At 45.0% G+C, this 20,416-nt stretch overlaps 1 protein-coding gene across 1 annotated transcript; it reads right to left on the bottom strand.

The window, feature by feature from the left end:
* Window positions 1-9,737: 9,737 nt before the first annotated feature.
* Window positions 9,738-20,163, bottom strand: txndc16 (thioredoxin domain containing 16). Its single transcript, XM_047031309.1, has 19 exons — window positions 19,684-20,163; window positions 19,470-19,552; window positions 19,070-19,143; window positions 18,782-18,856; window positions 18,227-18,348; window positions 17,845-17,935; window positions 17,176-17,332; window positions 16,783-16,949; window positions 16,430-16,490; window positions 16,180-16,306; window positions 15,793-15,939; window positions 15,557-15,616; window positions 15,248-15,422; window positions 14,910-15,046; window positions 14,725-14,809; window positions 14,167-14,305; window positions 13,341-13,522; window positions 12,872-13,062; window positions 9,738-10,584 (listed from the first exon to the last, which is right to left on the bottom strand). Exons 1-19 carry the CDS (start codon window positions 19,838-19,840, stop codon window positions 10,367-10,369), a joined length of 2,448 nt encoding a protein of 815 aa, XP_046887265.1. The 5' UTR covers window positions 19,841-20,163; the 3' UTR covers window positions 9,738-10,366.
* Window positions 20,164-20,416: the final 253 nt, after the last annotated feature.

Raw genomic sequence — 20,416 nt, 5'->3', positions numbered from 1 at the left:
TGCATGTAACTCAATGGCAGCTTCTCAGAAACCACCAATCCTCTTCTTGGTATATCCTTCTTCCAAACCACAAAAGCCCAAGCCTTAACAGACTCAATGAGTTCCCCTTGGTAAAAAAAAAAAAAAACATAAGCATGGATTGCTTAATCCCCAAATGCCCGACATTGCAGCACCTTCCAGTCTTTGGAGGAAAGGGCGCTCCTATCCATGGGAAGCACCAGTGACCACATCATGCAGGAGTGCAGTACCATGGCTACGTAGGCTGACTGGGTCTAAGAATAACCAAGTCTGTGTGGATGAGGGGGTCTTACATCAGCTGGTTAGCACCACATGCAAGAGGCGGCTGGACGTTCCACATGAATCATGGCTGGTCTAGAACCCGGGTCTTTCACGTCCGTTTGACCTGTTAGTGATTAAGACTGAGGATCAGCTTTCAAAGGGTGTTTTTCTAAAACACCCCTTGGTCTTCGCTACACACACCGAGTTGTGTTAGTAGTTCTCTGCACAGGAATGTTCTGGAAGCATTCCATTCGATTGTGTTTGTCAAACACCGACGAGGCGAATGACATCTCTGGCATCGTTATGCTTCACATCTGAGAAGAAAGAGATACTGAATCTTAACAGAGTGGTTTGTGTCTAATTTATTTTGGTGTTGATCCTTGCGGTCTCTCACATGGGTGTCTTTGGGATATTCTATCAAAGAAACCCTGACATGAACCACGATGGAAGTCTTAAATACTTCAACAAGGTTTGGTGAAACATTGCGTAATGGAACCAGGAATTGTGTTGTGAAGGAAGAGTCTTTGGGCAGACAAGTCTGAACACATACTGAGTTTCAATCTGCCTACAAGATAGCATCTCCTTCTCTTTGGAAAGCTGCCCGTCTCTCCCTTCTCATCACACACGGACACCTCTTCATGTCAAGAATCCGTATGTGGCTTACACACACACACACACACACACACACACACACACACACACAGTTTAATAGATACCTAAATGTAATAAACAGCGAAAAACAAGCTTGTTCTTCTTGTGGAGCTGTTGTTCTTGAAAGTCAGGAGAAGTTTATGTTTTTATTTTTCAACAAACAGGAAGTTTGCTGGGTCGAGGGTGTCAAACTAAAGGCAGTTGAAGATTGGCCGTTGAGGTTTGAAGTATGTGGAGGCCATGACAACTGCAACTGTCAGGAGAGTAATGTAGAAAGAAATTGGCCGTCTGTCAAGTTTGTTTTCATCCTGTGGACCACCCATGCCACTGGGAAATGATGACAGAATATTTACCGATGGAAATTATTGTATTCATATTTAAGACACCTTTAAGTTGTGGTAAACAAATGGGTTTAATTACCAAGGAAATTACCAGAGATCATTTGAAAATAAAGATGCCCCCACTCACTTTTCTTATAACATTTAAACTGCTTCTCAATTGGTTAATTTAGAGTAGTTAGATCAAATATATCCTGTCACAAATAATAAGTGGTGATCTGATAAAAAGACAAAAATGGAAACAGTTCCTGTTTCCCACGCTCTTCATTTTGATTTGAGCAGAAAGGCCACAATCCTGCCACAGACTCAACATATCTTACAGCATGTACCTCGTTAAGTTAACGAGCAAAGGCAATATGCAACATGAAGTGGGTGCAGAGTGTTTGCTAGGGTTTAATATGACCCAAATGAGAGAAATGAGAAATTGAGCAACATTGACGTTTCTTCATTAAAAGGTTTTTCTTGTTTTTACTTTTTCTCCTCATTCGTCTATATTTTCATATGGATCATGCTCTCTCCTCCATTACTCTTCCTTTCTATTTGTTGTGATTACAGATGATATTTTAATAGTTCCCACATGCCGGAGAACACGTGCCTCTACTTAACCCTGCTGTACCGTGAAAGCCAAACTGAGAAAGAGGACCTTCCAAACATCCAATCATTTCATGTGGCTTTACCAATTAAAAATACACACACACAACCACAGACACACACGCACAAGATTACAGTATTATGATGGATACCTCTTTGACGCAACAAAGCCACACACACACATTTATTTCCTGTAATATGCAGTTCTGACACCAACCAGGCGATAGTTGATGATCTCCAACACGCCTGGATTGATTCTCTGTTCATGCCATTCCGGAGTTGGTCAGGGTATTTAGCAAACACTTTGCCTAAATAACATGTTTTTGTTGGCGTTAATGGCACGAGTTTGTCCACATCCAGCCAGAACGTGTCTGGTCTAGTCTGTTCCCTGGTGTTCTATCAGATTTTGACCTTTTTACAGTGAGCGGTACTGGACCGAAGGTTAGGGAACAGCCCTGCCAGACCTTCCAATCAGCTCATCTTCTCCTCAGGAAAACCATGTCTGTTTAAAGCTGGCTTAATAATACAGACAGACGACTCTGGGCTTCAAGGACCTTTTACAGGACTCCTGCTTTGCTCGTATAGATAACTGACAGTGTACGTGATTCATAGAAACGTGCGCGTGATTGAATACACAGTGCTGCACAGAGGTGCGATTAGTCAAAGTCTGAAGGTTCATTTCACAAATCTATAAAATCAGTAGGCCGGCTTGTTGTGACACAGCCTTCTAGTCTTCTGTTCAATCTCATCATGGAGCTTACGTAGCTGTTTACCTCAACTGTCTTTGCGTAAATCAAACCGTTCGATTAAAACCTTCCCCTTCACAGTCCATCAGTACTGCTGGCAGGCCTGTCCAGACCTGGAGCTGCTGTGAGATACGATCAGCCTCATGTTAGGACAAGGCTCCTTGGCTTTACAGGCCAACAGATAACAGCAGGTCTCTCTGGATCTCACGTTCCCTCCTTGCCGCCTCCCTCAGGATCTTACCCGGAGACGGAAAAGTGAGCTACTGCCTCTGTTTTTAGACGCTGTGGGCACGGGGCCTTTTGTAGCTAATACGGGAGGCCTCCTGGTAAACCGATCAGGCACTCTTGAATAACTAATAACAAGATCCTCCCTATTATATACCTAGATGAAAAAAAAGGTTGCATGATTAATGTTGGATTATGACAATAGATCTGGATGAATGCCCGTCTAAATAAATGATGATCTGAAGTCAACCTTCCTGCCGTGCTTTCCCTCCCCACTCCCTCCTGAGCAACCAGAAGGTCGTCGTCTTGGAGATGATATCACTCTTCACCCAGTGCTCTAGAGGCTGTGTTCTTGAGACACAACTCTGTCTGAGCAGAGAGACCTCTCACTTGTATCTTTTAGGATCCCCTCCAGGGTTCAATCCCCCAGGAGATTACAATGTCCAGAATCTGAAGGAACTCTCTGACTGTATTATCGGAATCACATTTCATTTGGATGACGGTTTTAAACTGAAGCTGCCTAAACTGTCAAAACATACAAACTTGACTCAGAAGACGGTTATGAGGAAATTCCGGTCTATTGTTTGACTCATAAGGTTGCAGGACGGCACTTGTCAAGGATCCCATATCATAACAAACTCATAGTCTAAGGCTTGGCCTAAAGGACTGTGTGAAAATACACATGCTGGATATTTAATAAAGGCAAAAGTAACCTGTAGTTTCAGACAGACCGCTAACAGAGCTACGACGCTCACTAGGAGAAGAATTGAGATGACGGTTGATAATAGCTCCTCTGCATGGTAACTAGTGATATACTAGTTATACGAAAGATTCATTCCTGAGGTGTGTGTGGTGTTTTTTGTGAGAACAGAGTAGGTACCAGGGTTACAGCCAGTGTGAATTCCGATAGTGGATCTAACCCCCCCCCCTCCTCTCTCTCTCTCTAGTGCTACTATGTTGACTGTGAAAAGTCTTCATTAACAGACTGAGAGAAAAGATAGAAAGAGCATGACAGAGCAAGCGAGAGAGAGAGAAGAGATTTAGAGAGAGTGGAGGAATGTTCTATAGTTCAGGGAGGATGGTGGAATGGTTGAGGGCACATCTATGTTCTAGAGATGAATGACCTATGAAAATATACTGGCCATGTTTGGCGGCAATGGATCAAATCTTGTGTTTGTCCTGCTGAGAACTGGAATGAGAAAGGACCTGAGATGCTATCAGTGTGCCGTTATCATAAATCAATTATTTATTTCTCTCCTACTCTCAGACATCCGTGACCGGAGACGATGTGTGTGAACTTATTCGAGCAGCTGGTGGCATTTTGCTCAAGGACATGGCACAAGAGATCAACTGGGGACTTGAGCCAATCTCTTCACCGTATCCACATTGACAGGGGCTGCAGATCGATAGACCCACGGCACATCTTCGGAAGGCAGTCGAGTAGAGTGCTGCGAGACCAGTTTCATGGTCTATCCTGAATGTACTCTGCCAGCACCTACGCATGTCACTGCATGTTTTGTATGTCTGAGCATGACCTGATAAGGGGGAGGAACAGCTTGAAGCTGCAGTTTGCAGTTTTGAATAAACCGTAGCTAGGAGGTACGGCCCTTTGTCGAGATAAGACACTGAGTATCATGTCACAGTGACGACCACCCATGACCAAACCAGGCAGGTTTTTATTAACAGAACATGTGATGACGTCAATGTTAGTTCCTCTCCATTGTGTCCCCAGCATACTTCCTATAAACACTGCATCAAAAACTGTCTGGCATGTAAACACACTCTATCCATCTGAGATGTAAACATGCGGTGTCCATTTAGACGCAGAAGAGGGAAGAGGTTTTACCTGGCTGTTGTCGACCGTTTTCCATGCAAATGCCCCCTGATCAAAAGGAGAAAGACTGTGTCTATCATGGTGTCTTCTTTGATCACTGACGTGGATCAAGTTTCTCTCTTCCTGGTTCTCAAACAGCTGGTCCAGTCCAGCGTACTGCCATGAAAACCATGTGCGTAAAACACACAAGTGTGTATGTGTGTGTCTGTTCGATGACAGAGATGCTGACTGTAGGCCTATTGTGGGATTTTGCATTCAGTACTTCCTCATAAAAACACAGTGAACAGCGCCAATAAAAATGACTGAATCGATCATGGTCATTTAGGAACGGACATTATCAACATGCTTGGGTCACAAACTGCAACTCAGCACTCTGAACAGTACCATTTATCGGTACAAGGCTTAACTTAATGGGGTTATGCAAAGTAGATTACGATGTTGGTATGTATGTGAACTGAAAACTTATGACCCCATTAGCTACATCTGGAGGGCATAGTGGATCGCTCAGCATGCTTCTCTGTCAGTATCACAGCTTTTCCCCCTTAAATTAGACGCCCTAACATTCCCCTCAATCTTTGTCTATTAGGTCGTAAATGTCCATTTCTGCATTTTGAGTGGAGCACTTCAAAACTGAATGTGTCGGTTATTGGTGTTTTCTTGTCATGTGAAACTGTTTATATTGTACAAACCATTTTACATTTAGTCATTTAGCATACGCTCTTATCCAGAGCGACTTACAGTCATTACCCCGAGGCAAGTAGGGTGAAGTGCCTTACCCAAGGACACAACATATTTTTGCACGGCCGGATTTCGAACCAGCAACCTTCTGATTAATAGCCCAATTCCCTAACTACTCAGTCTGACCCTCTAGCTGGGAGGGAAGTGTGCCATCGGTTTACAACCTGTCTCGGTTACACAAATGTGAGAATTGAGAAAGTAAAAAGATAGGGAAGTAAATATATACTTTCTTACTTGTCGTCCTTTAAACAATCTGTTTCTAACACACAAGAGCCAACCTGCCATTTTTGTGTTGCCTTTACTGCTAATGATTCTAATCGAAATTACAGGCAGCGCAAATGTCCCAAATTGGTTTGCCCTGGCAACACTGACATTTTTACGATCTTAATCTCTCGTGAACAATCCTGGCATGACACAAGGCTAGACCCTACCTCAGCTTTGACAAAAATCCATCAAGTTACTGGATATCGAGGACGAAATTACGTTTTGATTCAGTTACTCAGTCTGCTGGGTAAACCCTGATGTTGGCTTAAAAAAAAAACAGGAAAAGGGAAATATGTCTCCTCCCTCAGAGAGTTTAACTCTGGGTTTTAGAGACCGTGGTAAACTTCCAGCAGCCGTGGCAGAGCTATGTTCTGTGCCCTCTGAGGCCCTACGGATCCTAGAAAGTCTCACAGACACAGTCACATTTCCCCTACTGTACCTTGTGTTTTTCCACAAAAAAAAATCTGATTCCTTCCTACTTCATCGTGGATTTAGTTTTTGAGTGGGGGTCAGGTATACCAAAGTCCCCAAAGGCCAATTATGACATGAACAGCTGTCACAGCCCCGTATTGACTCACCATGGTGTGTCACCATGTGCTGTTGAATTTGAGACAAATGTAAGTGATTCAACTGCTATCGCCCTTTAACAATTTCGACTTTCCCAGTCGAGAAGAAGGTAGCATAGCAACACAGGCAGTGGGACAGCAACAAGACTGTATCGACTTCCTGCCAGATTCTCCCTAGAGGTGAATCCAGAAAAATCTACTTTTGTTCGCCTTCCGTAAAAATAAAAAAAAAAGTTAGTCTTGAAATAGCAGGGCAAGCAATGATTAGTACAATAGAGCAGTGGAGGGAATATTTATTCCATTAAGTCGTTACGGTTATTAATCTCCTTCAAACCACCACTGTGACAAACAACTGGAGATGTATTTTTACTCTCCAGGCACGGATTTTAAACATGAGGTCTTTATAAAACATGAGACATCCGCAGACTGAACAACTCTACAGGACTTTCTCAGACTGAACAAGGCCCCACCCGAAGAAAATCATTATAACTCGCTGTCCAAAACTTTGCGACTAGGGAATTTTCTTAATGATTGGGTTTGGCTCTTCTTTTACAGGGTAGCTGATGGAAATATTTTAGCAAGTTGTTGTACAAGCTGAAAAGAATGCTGTGTGGGTTGGGACATCTTCACGCTCAGAAAGAGAAACCACTGCACCCTGCTGTGGTTAAGCAGAAGTGGACACTGTTTGCCTTAACTTCAAGCCTTGCTTAAATATGCTGATTGTTTGATCTTTTGCAGTGCATGTATGAGGAGAAGGTGTCAAAAACTGTTGCAAACGAAGCATATAACTTTTCACAAGCTTTAGACTAACTAAACTGACATTCAAAGGTGACAGACTTCCGCCTCAACATGAGGGAGGCGAAAAGTCTTGTCTCCATCCTGTAACTTTCTCAAACCATGAATAAAAGAACTGCCTATTACTTGAAGCTTTTAGACAACTCTGTACCGGAACAGACTTGTTTCCTTGATGGCAAGAATAAAACCATTGAACTTCCTTGAGCCCGATGACAGGTACATTTCTTTATCAAGAAGTGTACAAACAGTAGCGCACAACTAATATAGACCACATTCCCCATGGTAGATAACGGTAGACAATGACTAAAGTAGAAAATCGGCAACATAAAATAGGCGTCTGTCGGCCATTGTGTTTATAGTGTCCACTAAACCACCGATTGAGACCATTGATCCATGATACAACAAGAATAACAACCTCTTTTTCTTCAAACAGACGGTAAATCTCTTGGCAGCACTCCTTCCTCAGTGCCCACTTCTCCATCCCTGGGTATTATGTTCCATTTCCCAGAACTGTGTGCGGCTAACCCAATAAAATGTGATCCTAGACTCATACACACACACACACTCTAAGTGTATTTCTGTTTGCCTGGCACAAACACACACATCCAAAAGAATGCCATATAATTTTTTAGTTTGGAGAATGAGCGCATACCTATAAAAAGGCCTATGATCTCCCAGGTGATTGAGACAGACTGAGACAAACAATGAGTCTGGATACACACAGTAGCTGTGACTAATCCTAACATCCCCTACCCCGGAAAAAAAGGGTTTCAGTGTATTACATCACAAACCACAACACATTATTATTTTGTTATAATTCATCAGGAAATCTGACTCCTTCCACTGAGCAGCATTTAACACAGTATTACAGATCGTGAAATCTTAAAAGGGTATATCCATATTAGCACCGGATATTCTCGGGGACTTTCTCTGTAGTGAGGCAGGAAATTACAGTGACTTGTGTCTGGTGGTCATCTTGTCCGATGAGAGTTGACCACACAATAAAAGTGACCTTCTCACATGTGATGCATGAATAAAACATGCCTTGGCCTGGTGAGTCATACTCAAACTCCCAAGACAACAGTTCTCACTCCTGTCAGGGTACATTGTTGGACCCATCGATTTCCTGGCAGCAGCTGCAAAGAACCCCCTATGTAAATCCCTTTTCCCAGGTGGTGGAGGGGAAATGTATTACCTAATAGAACAACCGTATAGACCAAACCTGTTCAGAGTTAACTTAATCTGTACATATTTCGTTTTGAAAAAGTGATAACCTTGTTATCTATGTGTGAGGTGAATATGGATAGAAAAGGCCCTGCTGACCCTCTTAGTCAGATTGACATTTTCTGGTAATATTCCCGTACTCTTCCTTGTCCATTAGCGAGCCTTGGTCGGCGTGACGCACGTTCATGATGACAAAGTGCTGAAAGTGATGCGACTGTTTCCACCTAATCATGTCATAGCAACAAATGGATTGCTTTCTGCAACACCACAACAAGAGGGTGAAAGGATTTTGAACAACTTCCGCCATTCCCTCCACGCTAGGGAGGATCCTAGGTGAAGATCCCATTGGAAATGATCAAAATAATACTTGTGTGGTTATGTTGAATCTTGTTCAGGACTCACTCACAGAAACACACCAAACTAGGCTGTTACTTTCATAATATAAAAAAATTCACATGGGCTTTGAAATGATGCCTTCCTAGTGTAGCTCTGATATTAAATGCAGTGTAGGCATGCATATGGACTGTATGTGGTTTAGATCTCAAAGAAAAAAGAAATCAAACTTTTAAGCTAAGACTAGTCCATGCGCTGACTTCACACATCCAAAGCAAGAATGAGCAAGTGTGTGTGCGAAACCTGGCAACGCGGCTTTTCTTCAGGCCCACCAAAACCCCTCCTTCTGCCAGCGTCTCCTCCGGGTCTCGCGGAACCTACCTGAAGGTTTGAATTTGGGTGTTAGAGCCAACAGACACAGATACTCAAATCAAACGTTGCTTCTCTCACGGACGAAAAAAAACAAAACAGAAAACGATTTTTTTCATAGTTCTCAGATTTTGGTTACTGCAATAACAACTTCACAGTTTCATAGATTCCAGATTTAAAAGAAGGAGGTTAAAAGAACTTTCACAGAAATAAAGGATACGGGCCGATTGTTGGAACGCTGATAAAACGGAGGTCCTCAGTGAAGCATAGTCTGGGCACAGCTTCAGTAAAGGCTGCCTTTCTTCCATCTTGAAAAAGCAGATTCCATTAGCTTTAGTGCCGAGGCCCAGTTCATTAGAGGATGCGGTGTGGCCATAAGAGGCTGGAGAAACATGTGTCACTGGAGTCAGGCAGCTAAGTCTCAGCTTGGCTCCCAGCCTGAATATGAAGCAGCCTCGCTGACAGAGCCCAAAACACTGTCAGGAAACAGGCAGTCAATCTCATCTATCTACGATATTGCCGTCATATCTCATCCAGGCTTATCCATTCTAGTTCTGCCTTTAAAATGCACCAGTAGATTAATGAGTTTTTCCCTTTGGTAAATTTGCACAACATGAAGATCCTTGTCTTGTGTGTTTAGCTAGCAGAAGTGCTGATGGAGCAGGATAGTGTTTAAAGCTAGTGGTATTTTTTTGCAAATCCCACAAGTGTATCCAGGTTGTTGGCTTTGGTCTTAAACCTCTCAAAATCTGCCTGCGTAACTTCACAGAACAAGTCTCAAAAATGCGGCAAAGCTTTTTATTTATCTGTTCTGAATCAGTGATGCACATTCCGTCGTGGTCCAATTTTCATATGACGGTGATTAACTTTAACAATGTAAGTAATCAAATGCACAGGTTACTATCCGGTCCGTAATGGGCAAGAGCCTTACGTGTGTTTTCCACAAAGCAGGAATTCTGGAATGGAAGGAAGATGATGGGAAAAACAGAAAGCGGATAATCAGAGAAACCACAGTCTCCATGGGGAACCGATGACAACACTATTATGCCGCACTCAAGAGAACTCAGAATATTAATAATTCAGATCTCCAGACAAAACGTGAAACAAAAGCCCAGTAGCTCAAATGCATTTGAAATGACAGTAATGTCGATACAGCATAAATATAGGAGTACGTTTACAACAGCTAATACAAAAATATAAATATCAATAAGAAAGTAAAAAAAAAAGTATAAAACTGAAAAATATTGACCCAGGGTAGTGTACGTCATAGCACCATTCACATGGTCGAGTGGCCAAAGGTATCACAATATAAGCCACAGCATACCAAGACAGAAAAGCAGACATCTGTATGTAACAGCTTCCATGTTTGAGAGGATTTGTTTTTTGTCCTTTGGGAATGCCATAGTTAGCGCCTCACAGTTCAGAATGCTGATGAGGCTTAGAAGATCCGGTCGAAACCGCCTGTGCCTGTCTGTCACCGCTATCATTCCTTCTCTTTTTCCCCTCCTCCCTCGGCCGTGGTTTGGTCTTGTGGCTCCTCTGGGAGGCATAGCCTGGCACTTCCTGGTCCATCACGGACAGGAAGTCGTAGAATGGTACAGCGGGTTCCCACTTGTTGTCTACTACCACTCCTTAACCAGCGAACAAGAGGAACAAAAAGGGAAACAGAGTTAGACCTGATATGCTTATTCATATCTGGAAGAAAAAACACCTAGTTCGGAAGATTCCTGATATAGGATTATGGAGAAATTACATATTATATTTGCAATATTTCATACACTGTGTGTAATGAGCAACCGGAAAACCAAGGAGTAACTGGAAAAACCAAGCCTGTGCATAGAGACATTGGTGGAAAAGATAACCCTCCATGAAAATTGTTTGGAATGTCCTAGTAATCTAGGCCTGTGTGGTGTTGAGTGGGGTTGAATTTAGGCAGTGGTCCTCACTGAGTCACACCCTGAGGTCAAAAGGTAGCGTGAGCTTTATCTCGCTTTGTCATTAGAGTCTTCAGAGCAGGGAGGCCAAGGAGGCTGAAACGTCAAGCTTAAATGACAACATTTATCATTACAGACCTACAGGATGAAATGGCAGGTTTTAGAAGACTAGGCCAGTACAGACTGCAGCCTAGATCTACTCTGAACCTCACCCCGTTTTTTTCAATCAACACATTATTATTCCAGGCTTTTCATACATGCACATAACACATAACACTGGCAGTCAGCTACAATCAGTGCTGATCCTAGCACATCTGGTGCCCTAGGCGAAATGTATCAACAGCTAACCCCCTTGGAGCGCAAATCGCGGTGCTGCCCCCGAGATTGTGATGCAATACTTTCCACCTCACTCCCTCCCGTTGGAAGTGGAACACAAGGGGAGAAACGTGAGCCAAAACTCCACTCTCCTTTCCAATAAGACCTGCCACTAGACTGGACCAATCAGGAAAGTAGCTGTAAATGTCATTGTGCTAAGCTCTGGCTAATGGGGACAGGCCGTGTGCAGAGGCTGGCGGTGTGTGTTTGTCAGGATGACCAAGAAAGGACTCCTCTGCCATGATGCCAATGGGTTTGAAGCATTTGGCAGACACGCTGTTTGGTTTGTCAGAGGAGATCTTTGGCGTTTGCCGTTAGGGTGTGTGACAGTCTAAAGTAAACTGCTACACTCAGCGCTTCCAAGTTAATGCATCTGATTGTCCAACTACAAGTGAGCTGTATTTGGACTAAGACATTCGCGTAGTCTTTCAGAAATGTACAGTATTGTTATGAAAAAGCAAGCCTACCCCTTATGAAGAAATATGACTGCAACTTGACTCCACTCGATTCGTGTCCAGCGCCTTGTGGCTGCAGGTCCAGATGCTGCTTGTCTACCCCCCCCATTCCCGTTGCAAGTGTTTGTAATGTTGTGTTGTAAATGTTTGTGGGCTTATGTGCTCTGCCACTTCCTTTTCCGACACAAACACTTCCTGTTCCGACACAAACACTTCCTTTTCCGACACAAACACTTCCTGTTCCGACACAAACACTGCCACTTCCTTTTCCGACACAAACACTTCCTGTTCCGACACAAACACTTCCTTTTCCGACACAAACACTGCCACTTCCTGTTCCGGCAGTGTGTGTGTTTTAGCGCCTTACACACACACACAAAAACACACACGTACACAAGAAGTGTAAAGTGGATAGAGAAGGCTACTACTGTTGCTGTGTGAGAGAGAGACAGTCCAAGTCTCACTTACTGTTCCAGACACACGGAGGAGACATCAAGACGTCATCAGGGGGACATGCTCACAGATTGTGTGTGTGTTTTGGAGAGAGACCAGTGGGACACTGTGTTGACACTCAAGATTTGTCACACATTGTCACTCGCACAAGCGAATCCGCAGAGACCCGGCTGTGAGTGCGGTATTAAGAAAGTGAGAGACGGGAGGTGGTGATGATGTCATAGATGGCGATGGGTGGATTCTAACACATAACACAGGCCTCTTCTGTCTCTGTTTGTGGCATGAGGGGGAGTGATTATGTCAGCACTGTTGACAGAGAGCTGGGACACAATAGAGGGGGGGGGGGGGTGCAGGGGTGAGGGGCTTTAAGATCTTAACTTCCTGCTTCATTGACAAAGCCCTAGCAATAAAGTGCACAGAAAGCACATCAACACAAAAGAAATTGAGCCTTCGCTTTGGCAGTCCCGGTAGTAGGATAAAGTGAGCTGTGCTCCATTAAACTGATGAGATTGGAAACCCAGACACGGAGGGCTAAGCCTGCCCCCTAGAGGCTACAGCTACCAGGTGCAATAAAATAAGAATCAGTGGGTTTGTTCATCCTGGGATCACTAAAATAATTAAAACTTACTATAACGCCACTCTAGAATCCCTAACTTGTTTATGACCGATCAAAGGATTATCTTTAGCCCACCCCTGCTCACCTGCTGGTGGTTCATTGCCATCCTTAGCACTCTGCAGCCACCGCAGGACGGACTGTACCATGATGGGCCTGTCGGGGGGGTAGTGGAACACCTCTTCTCCTGAGGGCAGAAGGGACAGGACGAGGGCAGGTAGTGGGGGAAAGGAGCCCAGGTAGTCCTCCAGGACTCCTTTACCAGCAGGGGTCCGGCCACTGGAACACACACACACACACACAACACCATCAGTGAACCTCTTCTCACTTCCTTTGTCTACCCTTCAAGGAATCCCAAAGTGGTCTCGTCCTCACTGCAGAGCCGAAATTGAATAACAGTCCTGACAGGAGTGTGAGTGTGTGTGTGCGTGTGTTTGAGTGAGTGGATGTCAGGGTCGCCATGCCCTGACGCTTCCATCCACCTGACTGTGTGAAACCTGACGCTGTGATGATAAAGGACTTGAGTGAAGGAGGCTGAGGAGGGCTGAAGCACGTACAGGTGTATCCAGGCAGGCAGGTGAGAGGCGAGCTGGCCCGTCTCCAGCAGGGCCCTCATCTCCTCCAGCGCCCCCGCGCTCTCTCTCCTCCCCTGCTCATCCTCCTCCTCCCCCACAAACAGCAGCAGCAGCGGCCTGCCCAGCGCCAGGTAAGGAGGGAGGTTCTCCACTGTCAGCTCAGGCTGCGAGCGAGGGAGGGGAAGACGGAAGGAGAAACAGAGAAAGGAGAGAGAGAGTCCAAGATGAGGAACAGATGAGAGAGAGAAAGAAAGGGATGGGAGACATATGGTAGTCAACATAATCACTGCCAAAAAAAACAGAGTGGGGCCTGAGTTTACAAGCAGTTTCCGGAAGGTTCGTGTCCCTGGACCAGCAAGTCGCTCGCCACAAGAAAGACATCTGGTAGCATTTTATCAAGCAACGCTCACTGTCAAACAGACTCTTCTCAAAGTTACAGCTTAAAAACATTGTCCGGAATTTTCTAACCAAACGAGTCTGATGCTCCTGACTTAAGTGACAAATGGGGACCCGTCTGACCTTTACAGTTCTAAACAAATAGGACTCAAACACATTAAACATGATTTACTGCAAGTCCACATATAGAGACAATGCGATGCTCGCATGACTGCAAGTTCAAGTACAGTAAATATTTACAAAACTGTCTGTTACTGCTAAGAGGATCATTTGTCTGTTTAGTCTAACTGCAAAGCCAAAGTCAAGAAGGTGCCATGTGCAGTGCCAAGAAAATAAGTTAAGTAGAATGGAAGCAATACATCTTAAGAGGTTACATTAACGCCCATCTGCACGCACACACACACCCACTTACAAGTGGCTCCAGCAGGGCCTTCTGGATGTGTGAGGTCAGGTCCTGGGCAGTGGTAGGGTGGAGGGCCTGGGCATGTGTCTGGGTTTGGGGACCTTGTGACACCAGCATGGCAGGAAGCTGTACCGCGTGCTCTGCCGCCCTGGAACACAGAACACGTTAACATGAGAGGAGCAGGAACACTGGACCCAACAGGCATCCCTCGTCGACACCATCAAACAAAAAGGGAGGCATACAAAGACAACTGGAAAATAGGAAAATGTCCGTCTCCACGCTCAGTTCAAAATGTTAACGCCCATGGCGTTAATGTTAAACCGTTCAAACTTTGTGCTGTGGACGACAGAAGAGAAGAGAGGGGGTCAGATGGCTGAGCGGTTAGGGAATCGGGCTACCAATCAGACGGTTGCCGGTTAAATGACGTTCCCTGGGCAAGGCACTTCACCCTACTTGCCTCGGGGGAATGTCCCTGTACTTACTCTAAGACACTCTGGATAAGAGCGACTGCTAAATGACTAAATGTAAATGTAAGAGAAGAACCAGAGGAGGGCAGGGGTGGTGTACCATGTTTCAGCCTGTCTGCCTGTCAGCAGGGCTAGCAGGGTCTCTCCTCTCAGGGCCCTGGAGGCCTCCAGGAACACAGACACCCCTGGGGAACAAAGATGGAGCCAGGAGTCAACCTCAGTTGCACAAAGACTCGGACATTCATTCTTCTCTTATTTCTCTCTCTTTCTAACTGAGTGACAGACCGGCGTCTGTGTCTGAGCTGAACAAGCCCAGGACCCTGGCAGGGGCGAGGCCTGGGTGGCGTGGGTGCAGGTGGGCGTCCAGGAACGACCTCGCCTCCTCAACAGACGACAGGAGGACAGGGGAAGGGACTCGGCTCCTGGGAAAACACATGTACACGCGCACACACACATCAAGACACTTAATTAAAATAATGGTCCATTTAACTCTACGTGCATCTGCCAATTTCACAATTTCAACCTGGATTTAGAGTGCAGTTACGTAAAGACAAACTGGCGAGAGACGCTTCCCCAGGGTTTCTGTGTGAAGGTGTGGGTAGAGTGTTAGTGTCTGGACTCACAGCATGACGAAGGTGTACAGGCTCTTACTACCCAGCATGCCCCCGTAGGGCTGGGCGGGGGACCCTGGACGGTACAGGCTGACGGTCGGGAAAGACGTGATCAGCTGAGCACTGCACAAGTTCGTCCACTCCCCACAATCCACCGCGGCCATTTCTACATCGCTGACCTCATCGTCTAAACAAACGACACGCAGTAAAAAGTAGCGGGTTGAGACTAAAGGTTGACATATTTAGAGAGAAATTAGAGAGAATTTCTAGTAGTGTTTATACAGGCTTCTTTCTCCAAACAGTCATCTTGGTCTTAATCACCTTCCAGGGTCTCTGCAACCTCTAGAAAGGAGGGCATGAAGGCCATGGACACAGCATCCCCTGGTGGAGATAAAAGTCCAAACGAAAAAGAGAATTTTGTTCTTTGAAAAAGAATCTCAAGTAAAAACCCACGAGGCATATCAGATAAATGAATATTTAAACTGTATAAAACCATTCACTGTTGATGCTTTCTAGCAGAGTGTAGCAAATGAGAGTGTAGCAAAAACCAGTCTTACATTTGACATAAAACAGCACCACCATGTGGGGATTATCTGCCACTGCGCTGTGGAAGGTGTCAGCGGTGAGTTCTGTTACAGCCTCCATGTCCAGGGTCTGACCCCTGTTCCTGTACACCGACTCTGCCACCTCGTCATCCAGCAGGTCTGATCAAAACACAACAATTCTTAACCCGTTCCGATGCAAACCCACACAAAACAAACATCCTCCCTCAGTTCCTTTTAAAAGTGTTTATAATTAATCCAATGGGATTAGACAGGGGTGAAAAATAGCATCACGGTTGATCCACATTAGCATGTGATTAACCTTGGGCATTTACTCCTGCCTCCGCGTCGAGAAGACATTCAAAATATTCATGGCGCTGACGAGAGTTCTCAGCTGCGTACCTAGAGAAGTCCAACTTTGCTCCTCCTCCTCCTCCTCTTCATCACGCTCATCTGGATGGGTGTCTACTCTGAACAGGTCGATGACCTCCTCCAGGTTGTTCAGTGTGAGGTAAATGACCTCTGACCCCTTGTAAGTCATGACACAAACCAAAGAAATCAAATCACTCAAAGGAAGGAGACTGACTTCAATCCAAACGGGAATAACAACATGCTTTAAAGGACAATTGTGATTGATATCGTTAATACTCACCTCTCCAGCAAGTTTGTATGCAGCATTGTATTCAGGTGGAGTTTTAACATCTGGGCTTTCCCTGTAACAGATGAACGGCTGATTTAATGCCTGTGTGATACAGCTGGATAACCAACACACTGGTCGAATATTCCACACCTAGTGTTGACACAATCGTTTAGCATATTTACATTTAGTAATTTAGCAGACGGTCGCTATCCAGAGCGACTTACAGTAAGTACAGGGACATTCCCCCCGAGGCAAGTAGGGTGAAGTGCCTTGCCCAAGGACACAATGTAAGTTTGTGCCGATTCCCTAACCGCTAAGCCATCTGACCTCACCAAAGATACATATAAAAAACAACTGGCGCTCACCTGTGAACGAGAACCAGGCCTACCCGGCCTCTCAGCCTCCAGGCTAGAGTTTGAGCCGTGATCCGGTCCAGGGCCAGGGTGTGGGGCTGGGAGAAGAGGAAGAGCAGGGGTACCTGGAGGTGGCTATGGATCACCTTCACCTGGGAAGGGTCCTCTGAAGACTCAGTCTGACGGGGAGGAAGAAAAAAAAGAAAGAAAAGAGACCCTCTAAACAATCTCTCATTTGGCCATTTAAGATTTCCTTGATGCCAATGAGCAGGCCTAGACAGTGTCAGCGATTGAGGCGGAGGGGCCTAGGTTTAAAACACAAAGTACATAAAACATGTCCCGGGGCCCCATCTTAACCCAATCACTCTGGTCTGAATCCTAGGCTGTCGTGTTCAGAGGCCTCACCACCAGCGGAGCCTCCATGAGCTGGAGAAAAGCGTAGATGTGGAGGGTAGTGAGGGCTCTGCTCAGAGCCGTGTGTGGGCAGGGTTCCGTGAGAGTCGACAGCCCCTTGCAGTGGAGGAACCACAGGCCCGCGGCCAGAGACGCAGGCTCCTTCACTCTGGGGAGAGAGAGGGACGATACGGAGAGAGGGAGGGAGGTCAAGTCCACATACCACAAAGAGGAGACATTTACCTTTAGTCATTTAGCAGACGCTCTTATCCAGAGCGACTTATAGTAAGTACAGGGACATTCCCCGAGGCAAGTAGGGTGAAGTTCCTTGCCCAAGGACACAAGGTAATTTTTCGGGCCAGGAATTGAACCGGCAACCTTCTGATTACTAGCCCGAATCCCTAACCGCTCAGCCACCTGACTTCGAAGGAGACGTGAGTGTCAATCCGTCTTATCTCATGGCATGTGCATGGGGAACTAGAGTCTTCACATCACACACAAATACAGCTCATCAACACTATTTTGCAGTCTTCTTGTTTGAAATGGACTTGACCATCCTGTGCTACACCCCCACTACCCATCATCAGTGTTATCTTGGGCCTTGGCAGACGCAGCCTCCAGCCAGTGGTGTTGTTAAGGGCTTGAGCTCAGCTTCGGCCTGGGGAGGTAAGATGCACTGACCCCATATGCTCCAAGACTGGACCTCCGGTCGTTAGCACAAACTGGTACTTGGCTCCATACACAAATGCTGTCTCCATCAGCGCCCGGTGCTCTGAGTAGGATGACATGACGAAGGAGAAACTTGTGAACAGCATGACTCAGACCCCAGTCCAAGCAGCCTTGCCAAGGTCAGGCCAAGATCAGGCTACTTTAAAAACACATCACTGAGAAAACCAAGACTAGGAAGGAAGGATGTGCACAATGCTCATGAAATGTTGCACTGTCGAATGTTTTTACTCCATGATCATTACACTCAACGTGCTTAACAAATTCTGTATTAACTCATCTATTTCAGTGCTTTACTTCTTTTCCACAAATGAGTGATGTTTTGATGGTAGCCTACCTGGTAGGCCCAGAAGCTGGACGTGACCGAGCACAACGTCCAACCTGCCCTTGGCTGCTCTCTCCACCGCCAGCAGCTCCGCCACGGTGTGCACATACCTCACCTCATCAAACAACACTGTGCTGGATGGGAGATCACACAAACATCACAACTAGCAACGCGACGGAATAAAGTTACAAACGGCTTTCTAGCAGAGTCTACTTTCAATAAAGAAGTCGATTTAAATTGAGCCTCCGTTTGGAAAAGTTTGTTGTTCTGACATTTCATTCTGAAAAGGGATTCGGATAACAGGGTGCAAAAGACTCGAAGGACTTGACTGCACCTCGGTTAACGATTCATCGCAATAGTCAGTGAGGCTAAAAGGTTACAGACCCGAGTCATATCTACCGTCTCATCTCAAGATGCTTTCAAGTCATCGAATTTTCTCGATTAGCATTCATCACTAAACTGTCTTATCTTTAAATGACGAGACTCAACTGAACAATGACTCTGCAAAAGTTGATCGGTGTCAGGTTGAGTGCTGATTAGGATAAACTGACGGCGAGGGCAACTTACAAGAGTACGTGAGAGACGATGGCATGAACGTCAAAGACGGTGTCTGTGTCGAAGCTCTTCAGGAGTTCACTGCCTCTGGGAAGAGTGCAACGACAGGTATTACATTGACATCATATTCATTTGTGGCCTATGCCGCTTTTTCTTAAGAGACATACAAATGGTGCATAGATGGTCGGCCTACACCAGAACTTCAAGTATCTGAAGTGCATGCTGTAGTTCTACAGCAGATGGATTCCAACGGGATGTTTAAAAATATGGGAGATGTCCACTCTCTCCCTATGTACGTACCTGAATAGATAGGCTTTCTTCATTATCTTGTCACCTGTGCAGTATTTTGCAACATGCTCTTTGCTACAATTCACCTGCAGAGATGTATAGAATTGAATGACAAACTAATTATATAAGACACAGATTCTTTAGCTGAGCACTACACTTCTTGATACTGGGTTATAATGAATGTAGAGCTATGAGATGAAGACCTGATTGTAGTGTTGTCAATTCTGCTGTAGCCCAGCGAACAGATTATTAAAATTGTGCTTTTTTTCGTTAATGGCTTCTGCAGGCTTTTGTGGCCGAGGTAATTGAAAAACAAAAATAACTGCTTCTCCCTGGGTGTCCATTGGTGTCTAGCTAATAGCTAGTGAATCTGTGACTCATACGGCCTGGGGATAACGATTACTTTGGTTACCTTAGCAACTGAAATACCATAATCTTCCAGTACTTCCGCAGACATCTCCAGCTGGTCAAGAAAGAGCACTAAGGTGGGACTGACTGGAAAAGGGGGTTTGATTTAATGTCTACATCCCAATTAAGTAACCGAGAACTAGACTTAGTATTCAGTATGTTAGATTGTTATAATCAAGAAAGTGATTATCAAGCAACATCGAATTAACAAGTCTTACCTTGGTGTCCAAAGTACACAAAGAACGTCTTTCCAGAATGCATTTTTTCAGTCAAGTGTTCAGCAGTGTGCTCAAATAATTTGGAAATATTTGATGTTGTGCATTGGCCAACTTTTGAGCATAACCAAAGCATGACTACAAATATGAACAGTGGCATGGTTTAAAAAAAAAAAGAAACATACGTAATAGCTTGGAAGCTAAACACTGTCAGTTTCGTGGTTTAGATTTTCACTGGGCCAGACAGGCTACAGCGCGGACCCCAGAGTCTTGAGACAAACAGCACCAACTAAATTGATAATGGCATTCAATCGTGACACTCGCTCGCTTGACGTGGAAAATGCCTCGCTGAGCTTACCTCAACATAGGACTCACATGAATGAACAAAATATATTCAAATAATCTATTACGAAAATACTAAACTAAGGTAGGCACGGACCACTGACTAACACATTTGTTATTCTCTACATTCTCTTCCTGTCTTTTCGCTACACGTGCCTAAACAAGCCAATCAGATGATTCTATTTAAATAAGGGGTTTGCATCAAATCACATGTGTAAATGGGCTGATACCCTTGCATCTGACATCATCATTAACCATTCACAAAGAAGACATTTGGAGGCTGGGCGGTTAACTGGCCAATGACTGAGCACTCAGAAGAAACGGGGCGGGGAAATAAATCCACACGAGCCTTTATGATTGAGACTAACTACCATGTTGGCTCCCAAGGACAACA

This window comes from Hypomesus transpacificus, chromosome 12 (genome assembly GCF_021917145.1).
Source record: "Hypomesus transpacificus isolate Combined female chromosome 12, fHypTra1, whole genome shotgun sequence".
Classification (NCBI taxonomy): Eukaryota; Metazoa; Chordata; class Actinopteri; order Osmeriformes; family Osmeridae; genus Hypomesus; species Hypomesus transpacificus.
This window is presented reverse-complemented; position numbering and strand designations above follow the sequence as displayed.

Excerpts from the sequence above, each read along its gene's own strand:
- txndc16 (XM_047031309.1), bottom strand. The coding sequence starts at position 19,840 with ATGCCACTGTTCATATTTGTAGTCATGCTTTGGTTATGCTCAAAAGTT. Across the intron at positions 18,349-18,781 it reads ATCGTCTCTCACGTACTCTT|CACAGTGTTGTTTGATGAGG; the intron begins GTAAGTTGCCCT and ends TCTCCCATCCAG. Across the intron at positions 15,940-16,179 it reads GCAAAGTTGGACTTCTCTAG|ACCTGCTGGATGACGAGGTG; the intron begins GTACGCAGCTGA and ends TGTTTTGATCAG.